This window comes from Brachyhypopomus gauderio, chromosome 1 (genome assembly GCF_052324685.1).
Source record: "Brachyhypopomus gauderio isolate BG-103 chromosome 1, BGAUD_0.2, whole genome shotgun sequence".
Classification (NCBI taxonomy): Eukaryota; Metazoa; Chordata; class Actinopteri; order Gymnotiformes; family Hypopomidae; genus Brachyhypopomus; species Brachyhypopomus gauderio.
The window spans coordinates 52,682,120-52,708,762 of record NC_135211.1 but is presented as its reverse complement, the minus strand read 5'-3'; the positions used below and the strand labels follow the sequence as shown (position 1 = coordinate 52,708,762).

At 44.2% G+C, this 26,643-nt stretch overlaps 1 protein-coding gene across 12 annotated transcripts in view; it reads right to left on the bottom strand.

The window, feature by feature from the left end:
- nrxn2b (neurexin 2b) overlaps positions 1-26,643 on the bottom strand; it is a 580,834-nt gene that overhangs the window by 355,261 nt on the left and 198,930 nt on the right. For all 12 annotated transcript variants that reach the window (XM_077019139.1, XM_077019095.1, XM_077019103.1 and 9 more), the window contains one exon: positions 2,814-2,831. In XM_077019139.1, coding sequence (XP_076875254.1) covers positions 2,814-2,831 — 18 coding nt within the window. The remainder of the gene's footprint in view (positions 1-2,813; positions 2,832-26,643) is intronic.

Below are 26,643 nucleotides of genomic sequence, written 5' to 3'. Positions count from 1 at the left end.
AAAAAACTAAACCCTAAAACATTAACACCTAACACTAAAACTCCAAAACACTAAAACATTAAACACGAAATCACTCAATAATATGCTAAACACTAGACACTAAAACACTAAACGACAGAAAAACTAAACACCATTAATTTGTAATGAACTGCAATATTTGTTAGGTTTACTGCATCATGCATGTACGTAAATAGGTTTATGGCATTATTTGTGTATGTAAATCTGAACCTTACAGAAGTTACGCCGGTGGCCAACGCTCTTTCTACTGTGTGGTACAGCAGGTAAACGCTGAAATGCCGTGGCATGAATCTGATGTGTGTGTGCAGGTGTTTAAGTCACCCTCCTTTAGTTTAACTAAAACAACCTGCAGGTCAAATTCTGTCTTGCTTCTCACTGTGTTGATTTCACATTTTGTATACGAACAGAACTAAGGGTGCATAAAACCCGCCGTTACTTAGCAACGTATCAGCACGGTGATATAGTTTTGGTGTGAAAAACACATGATGTTATCAGGAACATCAGCGCGGTTAGAGCACTTCTCAACCAATCAGATTACGAGGTCGCAACTGCCGAACAAAGATAGAATGAGAAAAGTGTGTGTGTGTGTCATCTGTTCATAAATTCATACATCATAAAGTCATGCCAGCCTCTTTACCCCACTATTTAAGGAGACTTTTCTAGACATTTTGTGGAAGTGTGTGCAGAAAGTAAATGCTAAATAACTCCCTGACTCACACTCAGAAAAATACGATCAAAATGTCCCCCTGCTGCTCCGGAGGTCTGCAGGGGGATGTCAGCGTACTCACAATCTCCCCACGTCAATAAACTGATGAAGATAATGGTTTAATCACATTAACATTTACAGAGGAACACTCATCAGACCTGTTAACATTTCCACATCCTGTCCCGCTCTCTATCCTACAGGGCGTTTAGGAGGACGCCCGCGTTCACAGTGGGGTCCTCACATGCTGCGGAGAGACCAGCTGACACGTTGACACGTGCGGATTGAAATGTCACAACTGAATGGCTGGGGCTGTAATTGTTGGGAGGAACCCGGCTTCCGAGGCTGAGAGGCGCTAGCACGCTAAACGCCTTCGGTAGTAATTACCGCAGTTAGCTGTAGCTGTAGACGTGCTTATATAGCTAATGACTACAGCGGCGATCTCAGCACACACCGGAGGCGATTTGTGTTTCTGCTCATGGAGCAGGGTCACCATGGAGGCCAGAACTAGGCAGAATAACAAACAAAACTGAAGGGTGAGTTCTGGTTCTGTTCAGCAAAATCACTACTGGACAACAAGTGACTTTGATTACTTGTGCTGGTTCTAGGACACGTCACTACTCTGTGGTGGGACAGCACCCACATATACTATCACCTGGTAGTTTAACGGAGGTCACCATCAAATTTAATATACTGGATCTTCCAAGCACGGATCTGATTTAATATACTGGACGTGGCAGACATAGATAATGCTTAGTGCACTATATGGAATTTTAAATTGGGACTCACAGCTAATTTAGGCCAGACTTAATCTGTCTTGGAATTGGTCTTATCTCCACTAGTGAAATATAGAACTGCATAACAGTGTTTGACAGTAATTGAAACAACTGACACATTTAATCTAGTAATGGGAATCTTTAAATTCGTTACAATTAGGCTTGTTGCCATAACTACCTTAACAGGAATTATACTGTATCTAGAGTTGATGTTTTTTAAACAGTGTTATGTGTTATGTGTGCATCTTTTTTTCATGGTTGAGGGTTGAGTGTTTGGGTTGAGGATTAAATAAGAAAAACTGTGGATTGATACTGCTTTATGTAAACACGAGTGAACCAGGACACAATAACTCAACTGAGTGAATACGCCCCCATACAATGCTAAACAACTCCAAGGAGTGTGTGTGTGTGTGTTGTCTGCCACACCAAAACACACACTCCCACAACCACATGAATGCTGATTCATTAGGTTTGATGTGTGGCACTGACTTCTGTGTAATAGTAAGTTGCCAACATACGTAAAATTGTAATATTTATGTTTAAACACAAACACGTACAAATAAAAACAATTTATATGCACACACACACACACACACACACACTTCAAATGACATGCCGTTCCAAGCACTCAGATGTGCATCAAATCTAAATCGTAACCCTAACCCTTGACCTTTAATCGTTAATCCAGCTAGCAGCCATCAGCTGCAAACCTCTGGACCCCAGAGGAGAAGGTATAATACACAAACACACACGCACCGTGTCCACTCCACAAAACTCAACTCTAGAGACAGAAAGAGAGAGAAAGAGAGACAGAGAAAGAGATGGAGACATGGAGAAAGAGAGACAGAGAACTAGAGAGAGACATTGAGAAAGAGAGAGACATTAAGAAAGAGATTTCTCTTGGATTCTTCACGACGCACTGAGGTTAAGCCCCGTTGATTTACAAATTAGCAGCTTGTAATTGCAAAGAAGTTCAATCGTCTATGAGGTTCAGTCTGGTACTGTGCCAATCTGCCTCTTACAATAGGATGGTAGTATCTAATTAAGCTCATGCGTGTGTGTGTGTGTGTGTGTGTGTGTGTGTGTGTGTGTGTGTGTGTGTGTGTGTGTGTGTGTGTGTGTGTGTGTGTGTCTGTGTCTGTTTATGTGTGCGTGCTCATGTGTGTTTGTGTAAACAAATGCAGTCTCTGTCAACAGGGACACACAAAACCTCTGAATTTCTATCAATGCCAAGAACATGAGAACGATCATCTGGACCTTCTAGCTCAGTGAGACTTTCCAAAAGGCAAGACTGAGAAAAAAGAGCCCAGACTTACCTACTAGTGATGTGTCACCTAGAGAGAGAGAGAGAGAGAGAGAGAGAGAAGTAGAGAGGGAGAGAGAAAAGGAGGGGGAGAGAGAGAGAGACAGATTTAATTTAACAGAACATTTTTAGTTTTACCTTTTACATTCAGACTGTGCACTACAGGGTAAGCACTCTTCGAAACAAACTAAAGCACAAAGCAACAGGTTGTTCATGCTGGCTAAGATGATGACTGAGGTCAAACGTAACACATTTCCTGCAGTTTGAATTTCACACCTCGGCCTTTGTCAGTATTTTCTGGAACCAATGGCAGTGATAACCAGGACGCTGATAAACCGTTTACAATGTACACATACACATAACGGCTGGTACTAAATGCTCTAAGGGAAGACTCTAAAATAATGTTTTTAATAAACCACAGTATAAGTGAATATCAAACTTAAAGTTCAAACAGAAAGCGCAACGAAAAGTATTAGGGTCATTATACACAACTGCCAATGAAATGTTACAAAACGGATGTCAAAGAGTCTATTCACTACAGCTTACACCGGCTGTCTAACACCTCATGTCTAACACCTCATGTCTAACACCTCCGGTCTAACACCTCCTGTCTAACACCTCCTGTCTAACACCTCCTGTCTAACACCTCCTGTCTTAGACCTCCTGTTTAACACCTCCTGTCTTGTGCCTCCTGTCTAACACCTTCTGTCTAACACCTCCTGTCTTACCCCTCCTGTCTTACACCTCCTGTCTAACACCTCCTGTTTAACACCTCCTGTCTTGTGCCTCCTGTCTTACCCCTCCTGTCTAACACCTCCTGTCTTACACCTCATGTCTAACACCTCATGTCTAACACCTCATGTCTTACCCATCCTGTCTTACCCCTCCTGTCTTACACCTCCTGTCTAACACCTCCTGTCTTACACCTCCTGTCTAACACCTCCTGTCTTACACCTCCTGTCTTACACCTCCTGTCTAACACCTCCTATCTTACACCTCCTGTCTAACACCTCCTGTCTTACCCCTCCTGTCTTAGATCTCCTGTCTAACACCTCGTGTCTAACACTTCCTGTCTTACACCTCCTGTCTAACACCTCCAGTCTTACACCTACTTTCTAACACCTCCTGTCTAACACCTCCTGTCTTAGACCTCCTGTCTAACACCTCCTGTCTTAGACCCCCTGTCTAACACCTCCTGTCTAACACCTCCTGTCTTACCCCTCCTGTCTTACACCTCCTGTCTAACACCTCCTGTCTTAGACCCCCTGTCTTAGACCCCCTGTCCAACACCTCCTGTCTAACACCTCCTGTCTAACACCTCCTGTCTTACACCTCCTGTCTTACACCCGCTGTCTTACACCTGCTGTTTAACACCTCCTGTCTAACACCTCCTGTCTTACCCCTCCTGTCTAACACCTCCTGTCTTACACCTCCTGTCTTACACCCCCTGTCTTACACCTGCTGTTTAACACCTCCTGTCTAACACCTCCTGTCTAACACCTCCTGTCTTAAACCTCATGTCTAACACCTCCTGTCTTACTCCTCCTGTCTAACACCTCCTGTCTAACATCTCCTGTCTAACACCTCTTGTCTTAGACCTCCTGTCTTACCCCTCCTGTCTAACACCTCCTGTCTTAGACCTCCTGTCTAACACCTCCTGTCTAACACCTCCTGTCTTAGACCTCCTGTCCAACACCTCCTGTCTAACACCTGTCGTACACCTCCTGTCTTACACCTCCTGTCTTACACCTCCTGTCTAACACCTTCTGTCTTACCCCTCCTGTCTAACACCTCCTGTCTAACACCTCCTGTCTTACACCTCCTGTCTTAGATCTCCTGTCTTACACCTCCTGTCTTACACCTCCTGTCTTACACCTGCTGTCTAACACCTCCTGTCTAACAACTCCTGTCTTACGCTTCCTGTCTTAGACCCCCTGTCTAACACCTGTCTTATCCCTCCTGTCTTACACCTCCTGTCTAACACCTCCTGTCTAACACCTCATGTCTAACACCTCATGTCTTACCCCTCCTGTCTTACCCCTCCTGTCTTACCCCTCCTGTCTAACACCTCCTGTCTTACACCTACTGTCTAACACCTCCTGTCTAACACCTCCTGTCTTAGACCTCCTGTCTAACACCTCCTGTCTTAGACCTCCTGTCTTAGACCCCCGTCTAACACCTCCTGTCTAACACCTCCTGTCTTACCCCTCCTGTCTTACACCTCCTGTCTAACACCTCCTGTCTTAGACCTCCTGTCTTAGACCCCCTGTCCAACACCTCCTGTCTAACACCTCCTGTCTTACCCCTCCTGTCTAACACCTCTTGTCTTAGACCTACTGTCTAACACCTCCTGTCTTAGACCTCCTGTCTAACACCTCCTGTCTTAGACCTCCTGTCCAACACCTCCTGTCTAACACCTGTCTTACACCTCCTGTCTTACACCTCCTGTCTAACACCTCCTGTCTTACCCCTCCTGTCTAACACCTCCTGTCTAACACCTCCTGTCTTACACCTCCTGTCTTAGATCTCCTGTCTTACACCTCCTGTCTTACACCTCCTGTCTTACACCTGCTGTCTAACACCTCCTGTCTAACAACTCCTGTCTTACGCTTCCTGTCTTAGACCCCCTGTCTAACACCTGTCTTATCCCTCCTGTCTTACACCTCCTGTCTAACACCTCCTGTCTAACACCTCATGTCTAACACCTCATGTCTAACACCTCATGTCTTACCCCTCCTGTCTTACACCTCCTGTCTAACACCTCCTGTCTTACACCTACTGTCTAACACCTCATGTCTAACACCTCATGTCTTACCCCTCCTGTCTTAGACCTCCTGTCTAACACCTCCTGTCTTAGACCTCCTGTCTTAGACCCCCTGTCTAACACCTCCTGTCTAACACCTCCTGTCTTACCCCTCCTGTCTTACACCTCCTGTCTAACACCTCCTGTCTTAGACCTCCTGTCTTAGACCCCCTGTCCAACACCTCCTGTCTAACACCTCCTGTCTTACCCCTCCTGTCTAACACCTCCTGTCTTACACCTCCTGTCTTACACCCGCTGTCCTACACCTGCTGTTTAACACCTCCTGTCTAACACCTCCTGTCTAACACCTCCTGTCTTACCCCTCCTGTCTAACACCTCCTGTCTTACACCTCCTGTCTTACACCCCCCGTCTTACACCTGCTGTTTAACACCTCCTGTCTAACACCTCCTGTCTAACACCTCCTGTCTTAAACCTCATGTCTAACACCTCCTGTCTTACTCCTCCTGTCTAACACCTCCTGTCTAACATCTCCTGTCCAACACCTCTTGTCTTAGACTTCCTGTCTTACCCCTCCTGTCTAACACCTCCTGTCTTAGACCTACTGTCTAACACCTCCTGTCTTAGACCTCCTGTCTAACACCTCCTGTCTTAGACCTCCTGTCCAACACCTGTCCTACACCTCCTGTCTTACACCTCCTGTCTTACACCTCCTGTCTAACACCTCCTGTCTTACCCCTCCTGTCTAACACCTCCTGTCTTACACCTCCTGTCTTACACCTCCTGTCTTACACCTGCTGTCTAACACCTCCTGTCTAACAACTCCTGTCTTACGCTTCCTGTCTTAGACCCCCTGTCTAACACCTGTCTTACCCCTCCTGTCTAACACCTCCTGTCTTACCCCTCCTGTCTAACACCTCCTGTCTTACCCCTCCTGTCGTACACCTCCTGTCTTACCCCTCCTGTCGTACACCTCCTGTTGTACACCTCCTGTCTAACACCTCCTGTTGGTGTGATTGTAGCTACACATGTCCCTCTCCTCTGCACTAACTCTGGCAGCTCAATTCATCTGCGAGCACAGTCTGGGCAGCTCAATGTAAAGCAGGAAAAGACAGCCATCAACTGTCATTACTAATGCTCAACACACTGTAATCCAGACCCCACTAACGGTCATTACTAATGCTCAACACGCTGTAATCCAGGCCCCACTAATGGTCATTAATAATGCTCAACACGCTGTAATCCAGACCCCACTAATAGTCATTACTGATGCTCAACACACCAGGCCCCACTAACCGCCATGACACAGTAACACTGTGACACCATGACACCATGACTTGAAGGGAAAAAGACTAATAGAATGACTGGCACAGGGCATAACAGAGGAAAGTTTGTTGTAGTTTTCTGTAACCTGAGGGTGTCTGGGTCCTAATTATGTATTCCACAATAATGGAGGTGATTTATGCAACTGGAATCTTTAAAGGGACTGATTTCTGAACATATTAATTATATGACCAATGCACAGAGTGATAATAATGACACCAGACAACAGGGACACACAAAGTGCCACAAACTGACAGTAAAGGTTCACTCCTCAGAGAGTGTGCACTATACACTCTCCCTCAGAGTGTGCACTATACACTATCCCTCAGAGTGTGCACTATACACTCACCCTCAGAGTGTGCACTCTACACTCTCCCTCAGAGTGTGCACTATACACTCCTTCCTCAATGTGCACTATACACTCTCCCTCAGAGTGTGCACTATACACTCCTCCCTCAGTGTGCACTATACACTCCTTCCCCAGAGTGTGCACTATACACTCCTTCCTCAGTGTGCACTATACACTCCTTCCTCAGTGTGCACTATACACTCCTCCCCCAGAGTGTGCACTATACACTCCTCCCTCAGAGTGTGCACTATGCACTCCTTACTCAGAGGGTGCACTATACACTCCTTCCTCAGAGTGTGCACTATACACTCCTCCCCCAGAGTGTGCACTATACACTCCTTCCTCAGAGTCTGCACTATACTCTCCTTCGTCAGTGTCTTCTTCTTCTTCTTTCGGCAATTCCCATTTAGGGGTCGCCACAGTGAGACACCAGCCACCCTCATATCCTCTACCACTGCATCCATAAACCTCCTCTTAGGTCTACCTCTCCTCCTCTTGCCTGGAAGTTCCATCCTCAAGACCCTCCTACCAATATACCTCTCCTCACTCCTCTGTACATGTCCATCTCAATCTCGCTTCCATAACTTTATCTCCAAAACATGCTACATGTGCTGATCCTCTAATAAACACATTTCTGATCCTATCCTTCCTCGTCACTCCAAATAAGAATCTCAACATCTTCATCTCGGACACCTCCATCTCCCTCACCTGTCTCTTTGTCAGTGCCACTGTCTCCAGTCCATACAACATATCAGGTCTCACTACTGTCCTATAGATCTTTCCTTTCATTCTAGCCGACACCCTTCTATCACAGATCACCCCAGACACTTTATGCCATCCACACCACCCTGCCTGCACTCTCTTCTTTACCTCTCTTTCACTTCCTCCATTACTCTGCACCCTCGACCCTAAGTAGGTAAACTCGTCAACCTTCACCAAATCAACTCCTTGTAACTGGACCTGTCCACCATCTGCCCTCTCATTCACACACATGTACTCTGTTTTACTCCTGCTCACTTTCATTCCCGTGCTCTCCAAAGCATATCTCCATCTTTCCAAGCTCACCTTCACCTGCTCTCTACTCTCATTACAGATCACAATGTCATCAGCAAACATCATAGTCCAAGGGGACTCCTGCCTAACCTCGTCCGTCAGTCTGTCCATGACAATTGCGAACAGTAAGGGACTCAGGGCTGATCCCTGATGTAGTCCTACCCCAACTTTAAACCCGTTTGTCATTCCTACCGCACATCTCACTGCTGTCACACTGTTCTCATACATATCCTGCACTACGCTTACATACTTTTCTGCTACTCCTGACTTCCTCATACAATACCACAGCTCCTGTCTCGGTACTCTATCATAAGCTTTCTCTAAGTAAACAAACATGATGCAGATCAAAAACAGAAATTCCTTCCTCAGAGTGTGCTCCACACAAATCTTTCAGAGTGTAATGCCAACCAAAAAATACTATGAACATAATTACTTAAAAGCTGGATTTGAGGCAATCATTTGTCTGAATGTCTCATTTATCCAATTGTCTCATTTCTGAATGTCTAGTTTATCTAAATGTCTCATTTATCAGAACGTTTCATTTCTGAGATGTATGACAGTAGAAATGCAGCTTGCTGAAGAAATATTCTAGCACGCTGTCATGAGTCGTGTGATTGGACGTTCAACAAGCAACATTTTGGATAGAACTTCTAGAATTTCTATCAGGTCTGAAGTCTATATGTTCACACAAATCTAGAACTGAAAAGAAATGATATCCATAAAACTGTTTTGTTTAATTAACTAAACTAAACTAATAAAATAGAACTGATGTGAATGGGACTGAATTGAAATGTCCACATTGACACTACACCCTCAGTCTGTCCATCCAGCCTGTCAGTCCTAAAGATCATCCAGTCTAGGAGCACAAGCCACGGGCCCAAACCCACGACCCAAATGGGTCAGGCTGTCACAGCACTACTGCCCTACTGTCAGAACCACACTGCTGCGGGCACAGAGGACACTGAATAAAAATAAATAAATCTCTCTCTCTCTCTCTCTCTCTCTCACACACACACACACATTTTCTCAGTGACAGAATTACTATGACAATGACAAGAATATGGGAAGATCAATGCTGCAAAGAAACTAAAAAGACAAATTATGATGGAAGGGAAAGAAAAGAGAGAGAGGGAGAGAGAAAGAAGAAGAGAGAGAGGGAGTGAGGAAAGAGAGGGATAGAGAGAGAGAATGGGAGGGAGAAAGAAGGATGAAGAGAGAATATGGGAGGAAAAGAAAGCGAGCAGGAGGATGGAGAGAGAGAGGTGGAGAGAGAGGGGGAGGGAGAGGGATAGAGAGAATATAGGAGGGAGACGGTGTGGCCGGAGTGACCGTCTACAGATTGAAAATATCACAAAGCAGTTCAGCAGATAGCAGTGGGCTCCAAGAGGATCGCTTGTTTAGTTCACGCTTAGAGGAGGGGGTGGGGCCTCGGAGAGGGGAGGGGAGGGGGGGTCTGGCGCCACGGTAACAGTGAATTGTGCAGAAACGTTTTCAAACCCGATCCGACCAAGACCGTTTTACTCTGGAGACGACGTCCGATAGAGACCAACGGAAAGACGTCCAGCAAACACTGAACCACAACGTCAGCCGTGTCATGATCAACAGGAGGGCAAGAGATGGGGGCAAGACAGGGGCAAGAGAACCTTAATGCCCTTTAGATCTCTAGACTATAGGGCAGATATATACAGAGGTCCTTCATCAGCCGTGCAAGCAAAGTGCTTGTGAAGTTATAGGAGGAGGAACTAATTTATTTCTGAAACAGTAGATGTTTGAACCAGAACATTACAGTCATTCCACGGGATTGTAAAGTTCCAAGAGGGGAAATCAGCTGTTTCCTTTATTTTAAACTTCCTAGTTTCATTGTTGTCATAGTAACAACTAGCTATACAAACAGACATGTCATTAATACAGTAATACAATAACATGTTTATTAGTATTAAGATATCCTTAATCTTGATGGTCAGAAGAGATCAGCAAGTCTTCTGTTGGTTTCTCCAGTGTAAAGCTGGTTAAATCTCTTGTAATGTGAGGATGATTTGGTGATGACAACTGATCCTATTTTAAGCCAGTTATTTTAGTGCTTGTGTTAATACATGTACAAGTAGATCAGTTGCGGGCTACAGTACCACAGTTATTATCTTAATGGTCATGTACCTCCCTCTTGATGAGCGTGTGATGTATATAATACAGTGTATGTAGCGAAGGAGATCTGCACTGTGTCCACATGTGGGCAGAGCAAACCAATGCTCTTTCTGAACTGTAACACTCCCTCACTCTCTCCCTCACTCCTTATCTCACACACTCCCTCTCTCACTCATTCACTCACTCCCTATCTTACTCCCTCCCTCACTCCCTATCTCACTCCCTCTCTCATTCATTCACTCACTCCCTATCTCACTCCCTCCCTCTCTCTCTCTCTCTCTCTCTCTCTCTCTCTCTCTCCTTCACTCCCGCTCTCCCTATCTCACTCCCTCCCTTTCTCTCTCTCTCCTTCACTCCATCTCTCACTCCCTCCCTCTCTCTATATCTCCTTCACTCCCTATCTCACTCCCTCCCTCACTGTCTCTTTCACTCCCTCTCACTCCCTCCCTTTCTCTCTCTCTCTCTCTCTCCTTCACTCCATCTCTCACTCCCTCACTCACTTCCTCTCTCTCTATATCTCCTTAATCCTTATCTCACTCCCTCTCTCCCTATCTCACTCACTCCCTCACTCACTCCCCACCCCTGAGAGAGAGATAGATGGAGTCTACCTCAGAAGAGGCAGGTCCACCATTAACTCCATTAACTCCATTAACTCCGTTAACTCCATTAACTCCGTTAACTCCGTGTGATCCTCCTGCACAGTATGATGGCAGAGTTGAGGCTGCTGTAAAGAAAACTACAATGGAGCCATTTTACAACATGGAGAGAGACAACAGGAGAGAGAGACAGGTGAAGGGAGAGAGACAGGTGGTGGAAGAGAGACAGGTTGAGAGAGAGACATGTGGAGAGAGAGAAAGGTGGAAAGAGAGACAGGTGGTGGAAGAGAGACAGGTTGAGAGAGAGACATGTGGAGAGAGAGAAAGGTGGAAAGAGAGACAGGTGGTGGAAGAGAGACAGGTTGAGAGAGAGACATGTGGAGAGAGAGAAAGGTGGAAAGAGAGACAGGTGGTGGAAGAGAGACAGGTTGAGAGAGAGACATGTGGAGAGAGAGAAAGGTGGAAAGAGAGACAGGTGAAGGGAGAGAGACAGGTTGAGACAGAGACATGTGGAGAGAGAGAAAGGTGGAAAGAGAGACAGGTGAAGGGAGAGAGACAGGTGAAAAGAGAGAGACAGTCATGGACTGGTGGTTAGGGAACTGGTCTTGTGACCGGAGGGTCGTGGGTTCGATTCCCAGACCTGAGGCCATGAATGAGGTGCCCTTGAGCAAGGCACCTAACCCCAACTGCTCCCCGGGCGCCGGGCTAGGGCTGCCCACTGCTCTGGGCACTAGTAATCACTAGTGTGTGTGTGTGTGTGTGTTCTAACTCCACAGATGGGTAAAAAGCGGAGGACAAATTCGACTGCAGTGAAAATTACAATTAACAAAATATGGCACTTTTACATTTACATGTAGATAGAGAAAGACAGGTGGAGAGAGAAAAAGATGGAGAGAGAGAGACATGTGGAGAGGGAGATGAGTGTAGATTCAGTATAAAGGAGTATAAATAAAAACATCAAATATACAGGGTTCAAAAGCTCACACACTGTCATCACATTGTTGCTTTACCAGCATTTAACGTGTCAGAGTTAGTAATGCGTCCGTCTTTCTAATGCATAAGTGTTGGCTTTAATGTATGAGTATTGTTGTTAATGTGTCAGTGTTCGTTTTAATGCATGAGTATTGTTGTTAATGCGTCAGTGTTTTAATGCATGAGTATTGTTGTTAATGCATCAGTGTTGGCTTTAATGCATGAGTATTGTTGTTAATGTGTCAGTGTTTGTTTTAATGCATGAGTATTGTTGTTAATGCGTCAGTGTTTTATTGCATGAGTATTGTTGTTAATGCATCAGTGTTGGCTTTAATGTATGAGTATTGTTGTTAATGTGTCAGTGTTTGTTTTAATGCATGAGTAGTGTTGTTAATGCATCAGTGTTGGCTTCAATGTATGAGTATTGTTGTTAATGTGTCAGTGTTTGTTTTAATGCATGAGTATTGTTGTTAATGCGTCAGTGTTTTATTGCATGAGTATTGTTGTTAATGCATCAGTGTTGGCTTTAATGTATGAGTATTGTTGTTAATGTGTCAGTGTTTGTTTTAATGCATGAGTATTGTTGTTAATGCGTCAGTGTTTTATTGCATGAGTATTGTTGTTAATGCATCAGTGTTGGCTTTAATGTATGAGTATTGTTGTTAATGTGTCAGTGTTTGTTTTAATGCATGAGTATTGTTGTTAATGCATCAGTGTTGGCTTTAATGTATGAGTATTGTTGTTAATGTGTCAGTGTTTGTTTTAATGCATGAGTATTGTTGTTAATGCGTCAGTGTTTTATTGCATGAGTATTGTTGTTAATGCATCAGTGTTGGCTTTAATGTATGAGTATTGTTGTTAATGTGTCAGTGTTTGTTTTAATGCCTGAGTATTGTTGTTAATGTGTCAGTGTTTGTTTAAACATGTCAGTGTTGGTTTTATAATGTCAATGATAGTTTTGTCACGTCAGGGCTGGTTTTGTCATACACGCATACAGACATACAAGAATACACACATACACACATACAGGAATACAGACATACACACACACACACATACAGGAATACAGGAAGGCACTATCGGTGCATCTCATTTGCAGCAAATGGGTTCTGACCCTTGACCTCCACCCGTGTCTCCACCATGGACAGGGCAGCCATGCACATGCACGATCACAGGAAGCAGCAGAAACCGTAACCCTGCACCTCCATCAGGAGCTACGCCCTGCTGACAAACCCCATCACTGCTGAGACTTCCTCCGTCTTTTAGATTTGAACCAGGATCAGTAAGAACGCTTTTAGCCAAATCCACTGGGGTGTGAGCTAATAAAATACATAAACACAAACACACACACGCACACACACACGGATACACAGACACACACACAGATACACAGACACACACTCAAACACACACACACACACACACACACTCAGATACACACGCACACACACACACAGATCTTTTAACGTAACACACAGCTGCAGTGGTATGGCTGGGCGAGGAGCCTGTTGCCTGGTAACCGTGACAGACAATCACTCGCGCTATTGCCATAGAAACATGTAGCAACATAAGGAATAAGACAGATGTGGGAGTTTCTGAAGACACAGAGATGATGATGATGATGATGAAAGTGCTGGGCTGCGTTACACTCTGCCTCCTATTGTAGTAACATCACACATTAAAATATCCCAGAATGACGGTGTGATATTTCAGGACTGGTGGGGTTTGGCTGGATCCCACGTCCGTGAGCTCACAACACAGCTAGCTCTTCTGTTACTGCAGCGTCCTGCGGTCCAGCGCACAGCTGACGTTTAACGTCTAATAACGTTTTCATGCGAGGTGATGAATTTCTGTCACTGTGGATGGTCGGTGTGGAAACCTCCTCTTATTGAGCTGTCTTACCACAGCATGGTGTGTGTTAAACTAGTGCAGGAGAAAGAACAGCAGACTGGAGTTAGATTATCTCCTACAGACACCTGAAACTAAAACAAATCACACAAACACACACACGTATGTACACACACAGACACACACACACACACACACACACACACACACACACACACACACACACACACACACACACACACACACACACACACAGAACAGCAGACTGGAGTTAGATTATCTCCTACAGACACCTGAAACTAAAACAAATCACACAAACACACACACGTATGTACACACACAGACACACACACACATACACACACACACACAAACACACACACACACACACGTATGTACACACACAGACACACACACACATACACACACACACACACACACACACACACACAAACACACACACACACACAGTGCTGATTACGCATGTCTGTCTTACACACAGCATGTCTGCTCTTCATTAGGAATGTGGTGAGAGTTGTAATTCTCAGTTCACTACTCCAGCCTGGGACTCCCCACTCAGCTTATGATTACATTACGCTCAATAAGACAATTCATTATTCATTGTCTATTACTGTAATACGGCATTGTGGGTAACTGAGTTTTTTTGTTTGTATTACAGTAAACAGTTGTAAATCAGCCATGTGCATGAAGCATTCTTGTTTTATATACATGAAATAAATTGAAAATGAAATCTGAGAACTGTCATCACCATGGAAGCATAATAATGAAAAGATCATGAATAAATAAATATAAATATGCATAAATATGCATCTTTGATTGTATTAGCAGCCTCTTTCTGTGTGTATCACTCTTCCATCCAGTGCCAGTACGACGGCAGCCTCGTTCAGAATCAAACATCACACAGAGGTGTCACAGGACCCCCCCCCCCCCACACACACCCCCCCCCCCCCCCCCCCCCCCGAGCTTCTTCACACAGGACTGAATGGGGAGACGTATGCCTTGTGCTGTCCTGTCTGAGTCTCAACGCACCCAGCAACACAGATCATTCCTCCAGCTACGCCTTACACAATACCATCAGTTACAACAGATGACAGAACCGTGTTGACTTGAGATATGAGACATGAGACAGAAAGACAAAGACAGAAAGACGTTTCAGTCTTTTACCTCTAAGGGTAACATTTTATCCTTTGCAATCTGGAAACTGAAGTACTCATCAAACATCCATCCATCATCCCTCCATCCATCTATCCATCCATCCAGTCTCTCTTGTGGTAGACTTCTCCTCCCCCGTTCTTCCTGTATTAATGATGCTGCGTTTTGTGTTGTTATACTAATTGTCATATGAAGATCTTAGGAGCTGTAGAGAAGAATTACTCAACGTTTATCCCTCTAACACTCAGAATCTCCTGCTACACTTAAATTAATTACTTTCTTTTCTTTCACACTAGACTGAGTAAGTGTTATGGCTTCCTTTAATGAGAAGGATGTGTTGATACGAGAAGAAGACTCGTTTCTGCCTCCAGAGACACACACACACACACACACACACACACACACACACACACACACACACACACACACACCTCAGCCTTTTTGAATATGGTTATTAACGTTTTGTGATACAGATTTAATCATTTGCTCTGCTGACTGTAATTTGCGGATGCTGTGGACCTGGAGCCAGGAGGCAGCTTGATTGGGGTAATCGAGGTCCTTAGAGAGGAAGAGGAAGAGAGAGGAAGAGGAAGAGAGAGGAAGAGGAAGCCTGCAGAGACACGTCTGGCCAATTACAACAGAGACATGGAGAAGTACACATGCATGGGGAAGTGAGAGAGAGAGAGAGAGAGAGAGAGAGAGAGAGAAAGAGAGAGGATGAAAGAGGGAGAGTGACAGAAGAAGAGAGGGAAAGGGAGGAAGAGATGGATTTTGAATGATGGACTTTGAATGGTCTGGCCATTTCAGTCAGATTTTTCAGTCAGAACTTTTCAAATATCTGAGTGTGTTTGACTATGAAAAAAATACAGTTATTGTCTTGGTGTTTAATGTGAAATAAAACTTTTACAATTTATATCAGTCTGGTAAAAGAAATGGTTTCAAAGTCTCAGAGATGATGGAAAGGTTGTGATGTAATCACAAGAGTTCTACAGCTTTAACATAAAGGGAGAGACAGATGAGAGAGAGACAGAGAGAGAGAGAGATGGAGGGCAGAAGGAGCATTTTCTCTTTTCTGTTTAATTATTTCTCAAATCTGTAATAGGAATCACACAGAAGACGTTTATGATGAGTTCAAGCACATCTGAAAGGCTGTACTTCTGTGCTGTGTATACTGTATAACTCTAAAGACAGAGGAGTGAGTTGAACTCTCTGTGTTTCTCTCCCTCCGCTTAACACACCCATAGCTTGTTAACACTCTGTGTGTGATGCGTGGCTATTGAGTTCAAGTCAAGGTTTGGACATTTTGCCGTTAAACTTTTACAGACCAGAATCAGACACCAGACTTTTCGTCCTCTCTCAGTAACTTTGCGTTACATATTATTTCACTGTGGTTACATTCACTGTAATTATGATTCATTTTATTTAAGGTTAATAGCCAAATAATTATCATAAAACTAAAATTATTAAATTCTTTAATTTTAAAGATATCAACAGTTAATCCATCCATATGGTGTTGGGATTGCAGTGTGTATTTACATGGGTTAATTTGTAACCCTGGGTGCAGGAGAAGAACGATGCACGGAGTCCAACTTCGAGACACTGACGTCACGTTTATTGCCATGATTTGCGCAGAAAGCGCACATATAACAAATACACACTCACGTGCGAGACTCAGACAAAGACGAGCACGGGACACTGCGCGAACGCACATTAAATAGACAAACCACATAAGCCCCGAGTGATGACGAGACGAGCCACAGGTGAGACCAATGAACACGCTCAGACAACCACACCCATGGAGATACATAGATGGATATAACTAGATGTAGACAACATGAACACACGTCCAAAGGGGAGGGGTCCAGGGCTGTAGCGTGACATAATTTACATAAAGAGTTGTGATTGGTCGAGGTAAGTGGCTGGGGCAGGCCCAGTTTTGTAACTCCTCTTATGAGTGATTTTATTGGTAAGATGATAAAGCCCAGAGAGGTTATGGATCCTGTCTGTTCTATGGGAACTGGGCTTGGAGCCATAAACATCACCAGAGAACTATAGCAACAGTGAGTGTCTACATTAAAGTGTTTTACAGAAACGGAGGCAGTATCTTAAACTCTTAAATGCTACAGAGCGTGTTTTAGTCACAAAGACAGAACCCACTTGTAATTTTTGGATTTTTTAAATTTATCTCTTATTAATGAATCTTTTGGGCTATAGATGAAAAATGTATTTCATCTTCTGTTTCTGTTAAATCATACTTCGTGCACACCATCATGTACTGCACAGATCTGTACCTCGAACACTCCAAATCTTAAGAACTCGTCTTGAAAGGCCATGCATAAAGTCTCATGGAAGACTGAGATGGTAGAACGGTCTTCTTCTAGCCACTCAGAATGCAACACGCAACCAAGGTTATAATAGTTTTGGATTTTTCATTTTAGTTTAGTTTTTATTTAATTGTAACTTTTTTTTCTAATTCAGTTCGTTTTAATTAGTTTTTAGAGCATGTTTGCTAGTTTTTATTAGTAAAAAAAATTAAGCTTAGTTTTAGTTTAGTTTCATTAGTTCTAGTATTACTTTTAGTTTTTTTATACTTTGGGTTATTGTCAGGTGCAGGATTCAAAAAAGTTCAAAGTAAATATTGTCTAATAAAAACTCATCAAAAGATACTATTTTAAAAATAGTTGAACAACCAACAGTCCACAAGATAGAAGCCTTAAGTGCAAAATGTGTAATATTGCTGCTGAAAATTTCCAGACTAAGGACAGACACAAACATTGGAGCGTAACCCTATTTTGGTTCGTGTGAAAAGCCAAACTTTTTGAAGGCAATCGAGTCACACAGTCGTGTTGACACCCAGTCTCAACACATTAACTAGTGCATCCTCCCACTTGCGGTTTTTCTGCATATTAACTAACCAGCAGCTATTTGATCACTGGTGAAAACAGTCCATTATGGTTCTCCGTCCCGGTGCTACCTAGCCGGGATGGTGCTTCTCTTTTAGCGGAGCTACTCTGAGGCTAGCTTGCCAAGGTATTGCCAAGGTACTCTTGTGTGAACTTTGAGATTCGTGGGGTTTTTACTCTTGAGAACTACTCCATATATTTTATCACCTGTTTCCACTACAAGACATGTAGTCTTTCTCGTAGTCATAATAAAAAAATCCCATACAGGACTCGCCGTTTTCTACCAACTTTTGTTGTCGTAATTTTGCAGGCTAGCATGGCGAGCAGGAGCTCTAAACAAGAAATGAAGTGACGGACCATGATGTGTCGTACGCTTCTGCCAGCTAATATAAAACTAATAGTGAAAAAAATCTATTTCATATCAGTCCACAAGACTTATAAATAATTGACAAACACGAAAACAAAGAGTATCCTATCTATAATTTCAGAACGTTTTAGTTAGTTTCCTAAACATGTAATATAGTTACAGTTAGTTATCATTTTTTTCTTTTAAATATCGTTATTATTTATTTCAGTTAATGAAAATGTTTTTCAATATCAGTTTTTGTTTTTTTGTTCATTGTCTTTAACGATTATAACCTTGCACGCCAACATATGTTTATTTGTGCTTCTAGGTATAAGTTTTTATTCCTGTTTAAGTTTGAGTCTGTGTTCATTTACAATACTGGCAATGGCATTGATTCCTGTAGTTTGGACTGGTTCAAGGGTACCTTGAATTGTAACCTATCTACGGTATTATCTAGGATGAATTCTGTGAACAGATGGCAAAGCACTTTGTAAGTCGCTCTGGATAAGAACATCTGCTAAATGTCCTAAATGTAAAATGTAAAAGTAAATGTAAATGTAAAAGTAAACTTTTAAAATATATTATTAAACTGCTACTATAGACTTATTATTAATATTATTTTTATTATTTAGATAGTGTGCTAGACTGATGTGATTTAATCATTGATGTACATCATATTTCCATACATCATCATATTGGAAGGTTAGAATCATGCTAATGTCTTTTGTATGTAAGGCTTGGAATATAAGGCTTGGAATCTGATTGGTAGTTTCTGAAGACACATGTGCACGAGCCCTTCAGGAAGGAACTTCCTGGCTGTTAAGACACAGACATCTGCAGGAGGATCTTCTAGACTCAATTCATTGGCAGGAGATTTAGTGCAGTGATTACCTGGGCTTTGTGTACGTGTGTGTACATGTGCTAGAGAGAAATGTCACTGACTCAGTGAGTGTACAGACCGGCTGCTGAATAACTCTGCACGATGAAAAGATTTCACTCTCTCTCACTCTTTCCCTCTCTCTCACACTCTCACTCACTCCCCCATTCCCCCCATCCAGCTCCACTAATGTGCATGTCTTCATCCCCCGGGGCTTGTTCTAATGAACAGCTTCGTGTCCGTTCTGCACGAGTGTCTTCTGAGCTGATGTCCTCACGCTACACAACAGCCGTGCTGCTCCAGGACACAGTGCCCATCTAGCACATACGCTCTCCTGGCACGAGGTGAGGCGTGAGGGCCGCTACTGCTGAACGCCGCTACTGCTGAACGCCGCTACTGCTGAACGCCGCTACCGCTGAACGCCGCTACCGCTGAACGCCGCTACCGCTGAACGCCGCTACCGCTGAACGCCGCTACCGTTAAACTCCCTTTACCGCTGAACATCGCTACTGCTGAACGCCGCGCTGCATTTATTTATGCAGAAGATCTGTGAAAATAAGGGTTTGACCGAAAGACTGGATAAGAAGCAGTGATGAGTCTGGGGGGGGTGATGTGTCTGGAGGGGGGTGATGAGTCTGGGGGGGTGATGAGTCTGGAGGGGGGTGATGAGTCTGGGGTGAGGGGTCTGGAGGGGGGTGATGAGTCTGGGGTGATGAGTCTGGGGGGGTGATGAGTCTGGAGGGGGGTGATGAGTCTGAAGGGGGGTGATTGGTCTGGAGGGGTGATGAGTCGGGGGGGGGGGGGGGGGGGGGGGTGTTAGTCGTCGGCTCCACCACCGTCTCTCCTCTCATCATCAGGACCAAAATAAGAAAAATTGAGACCCAGAAATGTCAACAAGTTCAGTTAAAAATGGATGAACATTCAGACAGCCTGAGCTGTTTTCTAATAGCAGTAATATCACTGATCCCAGTTTTAAGACTGAGGCTCAGTGTCTCAGTGATGTCTCAGAATGACTTATTCATGTAGAAAGAGCACACACAAACATCTCTATTAATGTCCAGTTCACACGTGATTCATGTTTCTATTTCTTGGGTGAAAGATGTGCCTACTTAAGAATTTGTGCATTATATTTAATCTGTCACCGTTCACTGATATGCTAAATAAAGAAAATCAAAATCCTGGCTAACTATGCTGAAAGGTTGTGATTTGCGCATTCATTTGGTTATGATTATATGTATTTCTGTCCTAATGACTGACTTGCATCTCAGAACTGACTCTGACTCTGACTCATAATGCCATAATAATGTCATGATAATTTTATCCCTAGTCATATCAATTCTATATTAAGAAACATTCTGTACCTGCATCACACTACTATAAGTCTCTCTCTCTCTCTCTCTCTCTCTCACACACACACACACACACACACACACACACACACACACACACACACACACACACACACACACACACACACACACTACACTATCTGTAATCCCAGTTAGCCAAGTTCCCAGTTGTTGGTTCATGCTGGGGTGTGAAGGACTAGCAGCTTTAAAGTACTTATAGTACTTTATATATATAAGTATATTCCATATAGTACTTTTAAAGCTATTAGACACCACCCACTCGTTAGACACCACTCACTACAAACATACCTCAGACCTTAAACTTCAAACCTCAGACCTCAAACCTCAGACCTCAAACTTCAAACTTGCCATCCTGTGTTCCTCCCAGTCCTGACCTCTCTGAAGCTGCCCACCCTGTTACACACTCATGTAACAGGGTGGTGTAACAGGGTGGTGTAACAGGGTGGTGTTGTGCTTGCTGAAGCACACTGCCGGGCCAATGAGGCAGGCACAATAACATTAGAACACCGAACCCTTGCAGCCATGAAACAGCAACACAGCGTGCTCAGTCAGGGGCAGCGTTAATGAGGGAGGAGCTAAACGCCACAGGAGGGTGGAGAAGGAGAGAGAGAGGGAGTGTTTACTAAGTGTTTACTAAAAGAGAGCGAGAGAAGAGTGTTTACTGAGAGAGAGAAAGAGAGTTTACTAAGAGAGAGAGAGAGAGAGAGAGAAAAGAGTGTGTTTACTGAGAGAGAGAGAGAGAGTTTACTAAGAGAGAGAGAGAGAGAGAGTTTACTAAGAGAGAGACAGTGTTTACTAAGTGTTTAAACAGTGTTTACTAAGAGGGACGTCAGCTGACTGCACTGATTGTGGTCAGCTGACTGTACCGACTGTGGTCAGCTGACTGTACCGACTGTGGTCAGCTGACTGTACTGCACTCCTACTGACACTGTAGACACACAACTTCACAAACCATTCAGTACTAAATAATGTATCTGAAAATCAGCAATATGTGACTTGTTTTGGTGTGTGGTACAGTGTGTGGTACAGTGTGTGGTACAGTGTGCTAAAGTCCTGACTCTGATGCAGAGTTATCAAACTATAACTACAAGATAGATCATCTCCATGGAAACAACAAACCACTTCTGTAAGTTGTTCAGGACAAGAGCATCTAATGAACGCCCTGCATGTTAATGTGCGAGAGATTAATAGTGGCTGTCTCTGGATGTCCCGCACTTTACGATGTGTCCCTGTTTATTTACAGTACAAAATGTTTATTTTTTGGAGGGAATACTGTTCATTTGTTAAAAAACATCTGCAATAAATTAGCGTATACCCTATTATTGGTTATGATTTTTTAAATTCCTGTTTGATCTTCGGGTCTGGGGTAAAAAGTAAAAAAAATACATAAACATTTTAGGTTTATATACTATATGTGTTTTATACACACACTATGTTTTATACACGCACTCATTTATAATCGTGTGTCCTGTAATCAATAGATTAAAATAAATACTGCGTCCTGCTTTAAAAACGTGATTTGCATATCTGTCACGTGCTGCATGCAGGCGTGATGTTGGACACGCCCCCACGCGACGCGATGCTGGCGACTCGGCGACGGAGAGCGATTTTATCACTTTCGGTGTGAACGCACAGTAAGAGATCCCTAGATCCCTGATCCCTAGATCTCTGAGACATGGAGTTCATGATGCCTGTGAATGGGCCATGAATGCTCGTGTGTGTTTATTGCTTATCTGCTGTGCATTCCTGTTTGAGTGACCTATTTATGTTTACATCATGTGTTTACTGTTGTGATTGAAGTCTTTTACAGAATGGACAAGGAGTCTAACAGAGGGAAGGAAGAGTTTTACAGAAAAGAATAGTTTAAAGGAAGAGTTTTTACAGACGGGTTGAGGGGTTTTACAGAGGGGATGAGGAGTTTTACAGAGGGGATGAAGAGTTTTACAGAGAGGTTGAGGGGTTTTACAGAGGGAGCAAGGTGTTTTACAGAGGGGATGAGGGGTTTTACAGAGGGGACAAGGAATTTTACAGAGGGGATGAGGGGTTTTACAGCTGTGTTTTGTGTTGTACGGCTGTGCTGGCTGGTTAGAATCAGATTATTGTGCTGACTCTAACCGTAACCCTAACCCTAACCTTAACATATGTGACCAAGTGACTGAAAATATAAACAACAATAACTGTTTTAACATACTCATATTTGTATTGTGGATTTTGCAATTTTTTGTACTGAGTTTTTGTAAGATTTAATTTCTTGTTAGATGATATCCTAACAAGAGCTCGTGTTAGACAATTTCCTAACGAGAGCTCGTGTTAGAAGATTTCCTAATGAGAGCTCGTTAGATGGCCTGATAGAAAGCTGTAAATGTCAGACAAAATCACTTAATATGATTTCTTTATAAAGTCAAGAGATTTGAGGTGAGATGGTGTGTAAGAGAGAGAGTGTGCATGTGTGTGTGTGTATGTATGTATGAAAGATATTGAGCTAGCAATCGAGTGAGTGAGTGCATGTGTGAAAGACAATGACAGAATAAGTGTGTGTGTGTGTGTGTGTGTGTGTGTGTGTGTGTGTGTGTGTGTGTGTGTGTGTGTGTGTGTGTGTGAGTGAGAGAGAGAGAGAGAGAGAGACTGAGGACTAATTAGGTAAATGATTGGAATTCTCCAGAGTTAAGGAACCTAACCTAAGCCTAATTATGTTAGGTGATTGCTGCACCTAACAATAGAATATGGTCTGTACAATGTGGTTTGTGTGGTGGTCTGTATGATGATCTGTATGGTGGTCTGTATGATGGTCTGTGTGGTGGTCTGTCCGATGTTATGTATGGTGGTCTGTACGATGGTCTGTACAGCAGTCTGTACAGTGGTCTGTCTGATATTCTGTATGATGGTCTGTAAGATGGTCTGTGGTGGTCGGTATGATGGTCTGTGTGGTGGTCTACATGATGGTCTGTACGGCGGTCTGTAAGATGGCCTGTGTTGTGGTCTGTATGATGGTCTACAGCCTCACCCTAAACCTACTCATTACAGCCCCACCCTAACCCTACTCATTACAGCCTCACCCTAACCCTACTCATTACAGCCCCACACTAACCCTACTCATTACAACCCCACACTAACCCTACTCATTACAGCCCTCACTAACCCTACTCATTACAGCTCCACCCTAACCCTACTCATTACAACCCCACCCTAACCCTACTCATTACAGCCCCACACTAACCCTCCTTATTACAGCCCCACACTAACGCTACTCATTACAACCCCACACTAACCCTACTCATTACAGCCCCACACTAACCCTACTCATTACACCCCCACATTAACCCTCCTTATTACAACCCCACACTAACCCTACTCATTACAGCCCCACATTAACCCTCCTTATTACAGCCCCACACTAACCCTACTCATTACAGCCCCACACTAACCCTACTCATTACAGCCCCACACTAACCCTACTCATTACAACCCCACACTAACCCTACTCATTACAGCCCCACATTAACCCTACTCATTACAGCCCCACACTAACCCTACTCATTACAGCCCCACACTATCCCCACTCATTACAGCCCCACACTAACCCTACTCATTACACCCCCACACTAACCCTACTCATTACAACCCCACACTAACCCTACTCATTACAGCCCCACATTAACCCTACTCATTACAGCTCCACCCTAACCCTACTCATTACAGCTCCACCCTAACCCTACTCATTACAACCCCACACTAACCCTACTCATTACAGCCCCACACTAACCCTCCTTATTACAGCCCCACACTAACCCTACTCATTACAGCTCCACCCTAACCCTACTCATTACAGCCCCACACTAACCCTCCTTATTACAGCCCCACACTAACCCTACTCATTACAGCTCCACCCTAACCCTACCCATTACAACCCCACACTAACCCTACTCATTACAGCCCCACACTAACCCTCCTTATTACAGCCCCACACTAACCCTACTCATTACAGCTCCACCCTAACCCTACTCATTACAACCCCACACTAACCCTACTCATTACAGCCCCACACTAACCCTCCTTATTACAGCCCCACACTAACCCTACTCATTACAGCCCCACACTAACCATACTCATTAAACCCCCACACTAATCCTACTCATTACAGCCCCACACTAACCCTACTCATTACAGCCCCACACTAACCCTCCTTATTACAGCCCCACACTAACCCTACTCATTACAGCCCCACACTAACCATACTCATTACACCCCCACACTAACCATACTCATTACAACCCCACCCTAACCCTACTCATTACAGCCCCACATTAACCCTACTCATTACAGCCCCACACTAACCCTACTCATTACAACCCCACACTAACCCTACTCATTACAGCCCCACATTAACCCTACTCATTACAGCCCCACACTAACCCTACTCATTACAGCCCCACACTATCCCCACTCATTACAGCCCCACACTAACCCTACTCATTACACCCCCACACTAACCCTACTCATTACAACCCCACACTAACCCTACTCATTACAGCCCCACATTAACCCTACTCATTACAGCTCCACCCTAACCCTACTCATTACAGCCCCACACTAACCCTACTCATTACAGCTCCACCCTAACCCTACTCATTACAACCCCACACTAACCCTACTCATTACAGCCCCACACTAACCCTCCTTATTACAGCCCCACACTAACCCTACTCATTACAGCTCCACCCTAACCCTACTCATTACAGCCCCACACTAACCCTCCTTATTACAGCCCCACACTAACCCTACTCATTACAGCTCCACCCTAACCCTACCCATTACAACCCCACACTAACCCTACTCATTACAGCCCCACACTAACCCTCCTTATTACAGCCCCACACTAACCCTACTCATTACAGCCCCACACTAACCATACTCATTAAACCCCCACACTAATCCTACTCATTACAGCCCCACACTAACCCTACTCATTACAGCCCCACACTAACCCTCCTTATTACAGCCCCACACTAACCCTACTCATTACAGCCCCACACTAACCATACTCATTACACCCCCACACTAACCCTACTCATTACAGCCCCACATTAACCCTACTCATTACAGCCCCACACTAAACCTACTCATTACAGCCCCACACTATCTCCACTCATTACAGCCCCACACTAACCCTACTCATTACACCCCCACACTAACCCTACTCATTACAACCCCACACTAACCCTACTCATTACAGCCCCACATTAACCCTACTCATTACAGCTCCACCCTAACCCTACTCATTACAGCCCCACACTAACCCTACTCATTACACCCCCACACTAACCCTACTCATTACAGCTCCACCCTAACCCTACTCATTACAGCCCCACCCTAACCCTAATCATTACAGCCCCACCCTGACCCTACTCATTACAGCCCCACACTAACCCTACTCATTACACCCCCACACTAACCCTACTCATTACAGCTCCACCCTAACCCTACTCATTACAGCTCCACCCTAACCCTACTCATTACAGCCCCACACTAACCCTACTCATTACACCCCCACACTAACCCTACTTATTACAGCCCCACACTAACCCTACTCATTACAGCCCCACCCTAACCCTAATCATTACAGCCCCACCCTGACCCTACTCATTACAGCCCCACACTAACCCTACTCATTACAGCCCCACCCTAACCCTACTCATTACAGCCCCACCCTAACCCTACTCATTACAGCTCCACCCTAACCCTACTCATTACAGCCCCACACTAACCCTACACATTACACCCCCACCCTAACCCTACTCATTACAGCCCCACACTAACCCTACTCATTACAACCCCACCCTAACCCTACACATTACAGCCCCACACTAACCCTACTCATTACAGCCCCACCCTAACCCCACTCATTACAGCCCCACACTAACCCTACTCATTACAGCCCCACACTAACCCTATTCATTACACCCCCACCCTAACCCTACTCATTACAGCTCCACCCTAACCCTACTCATTACAACCCCACCCTAACCCTACTCATTACAACCCCACACTAACCATACTCATTACAACCCCACCCTAACCCTACTCATTACAGCCCCACATTAACCCTCCTTATTACAGCCCCACACTAAC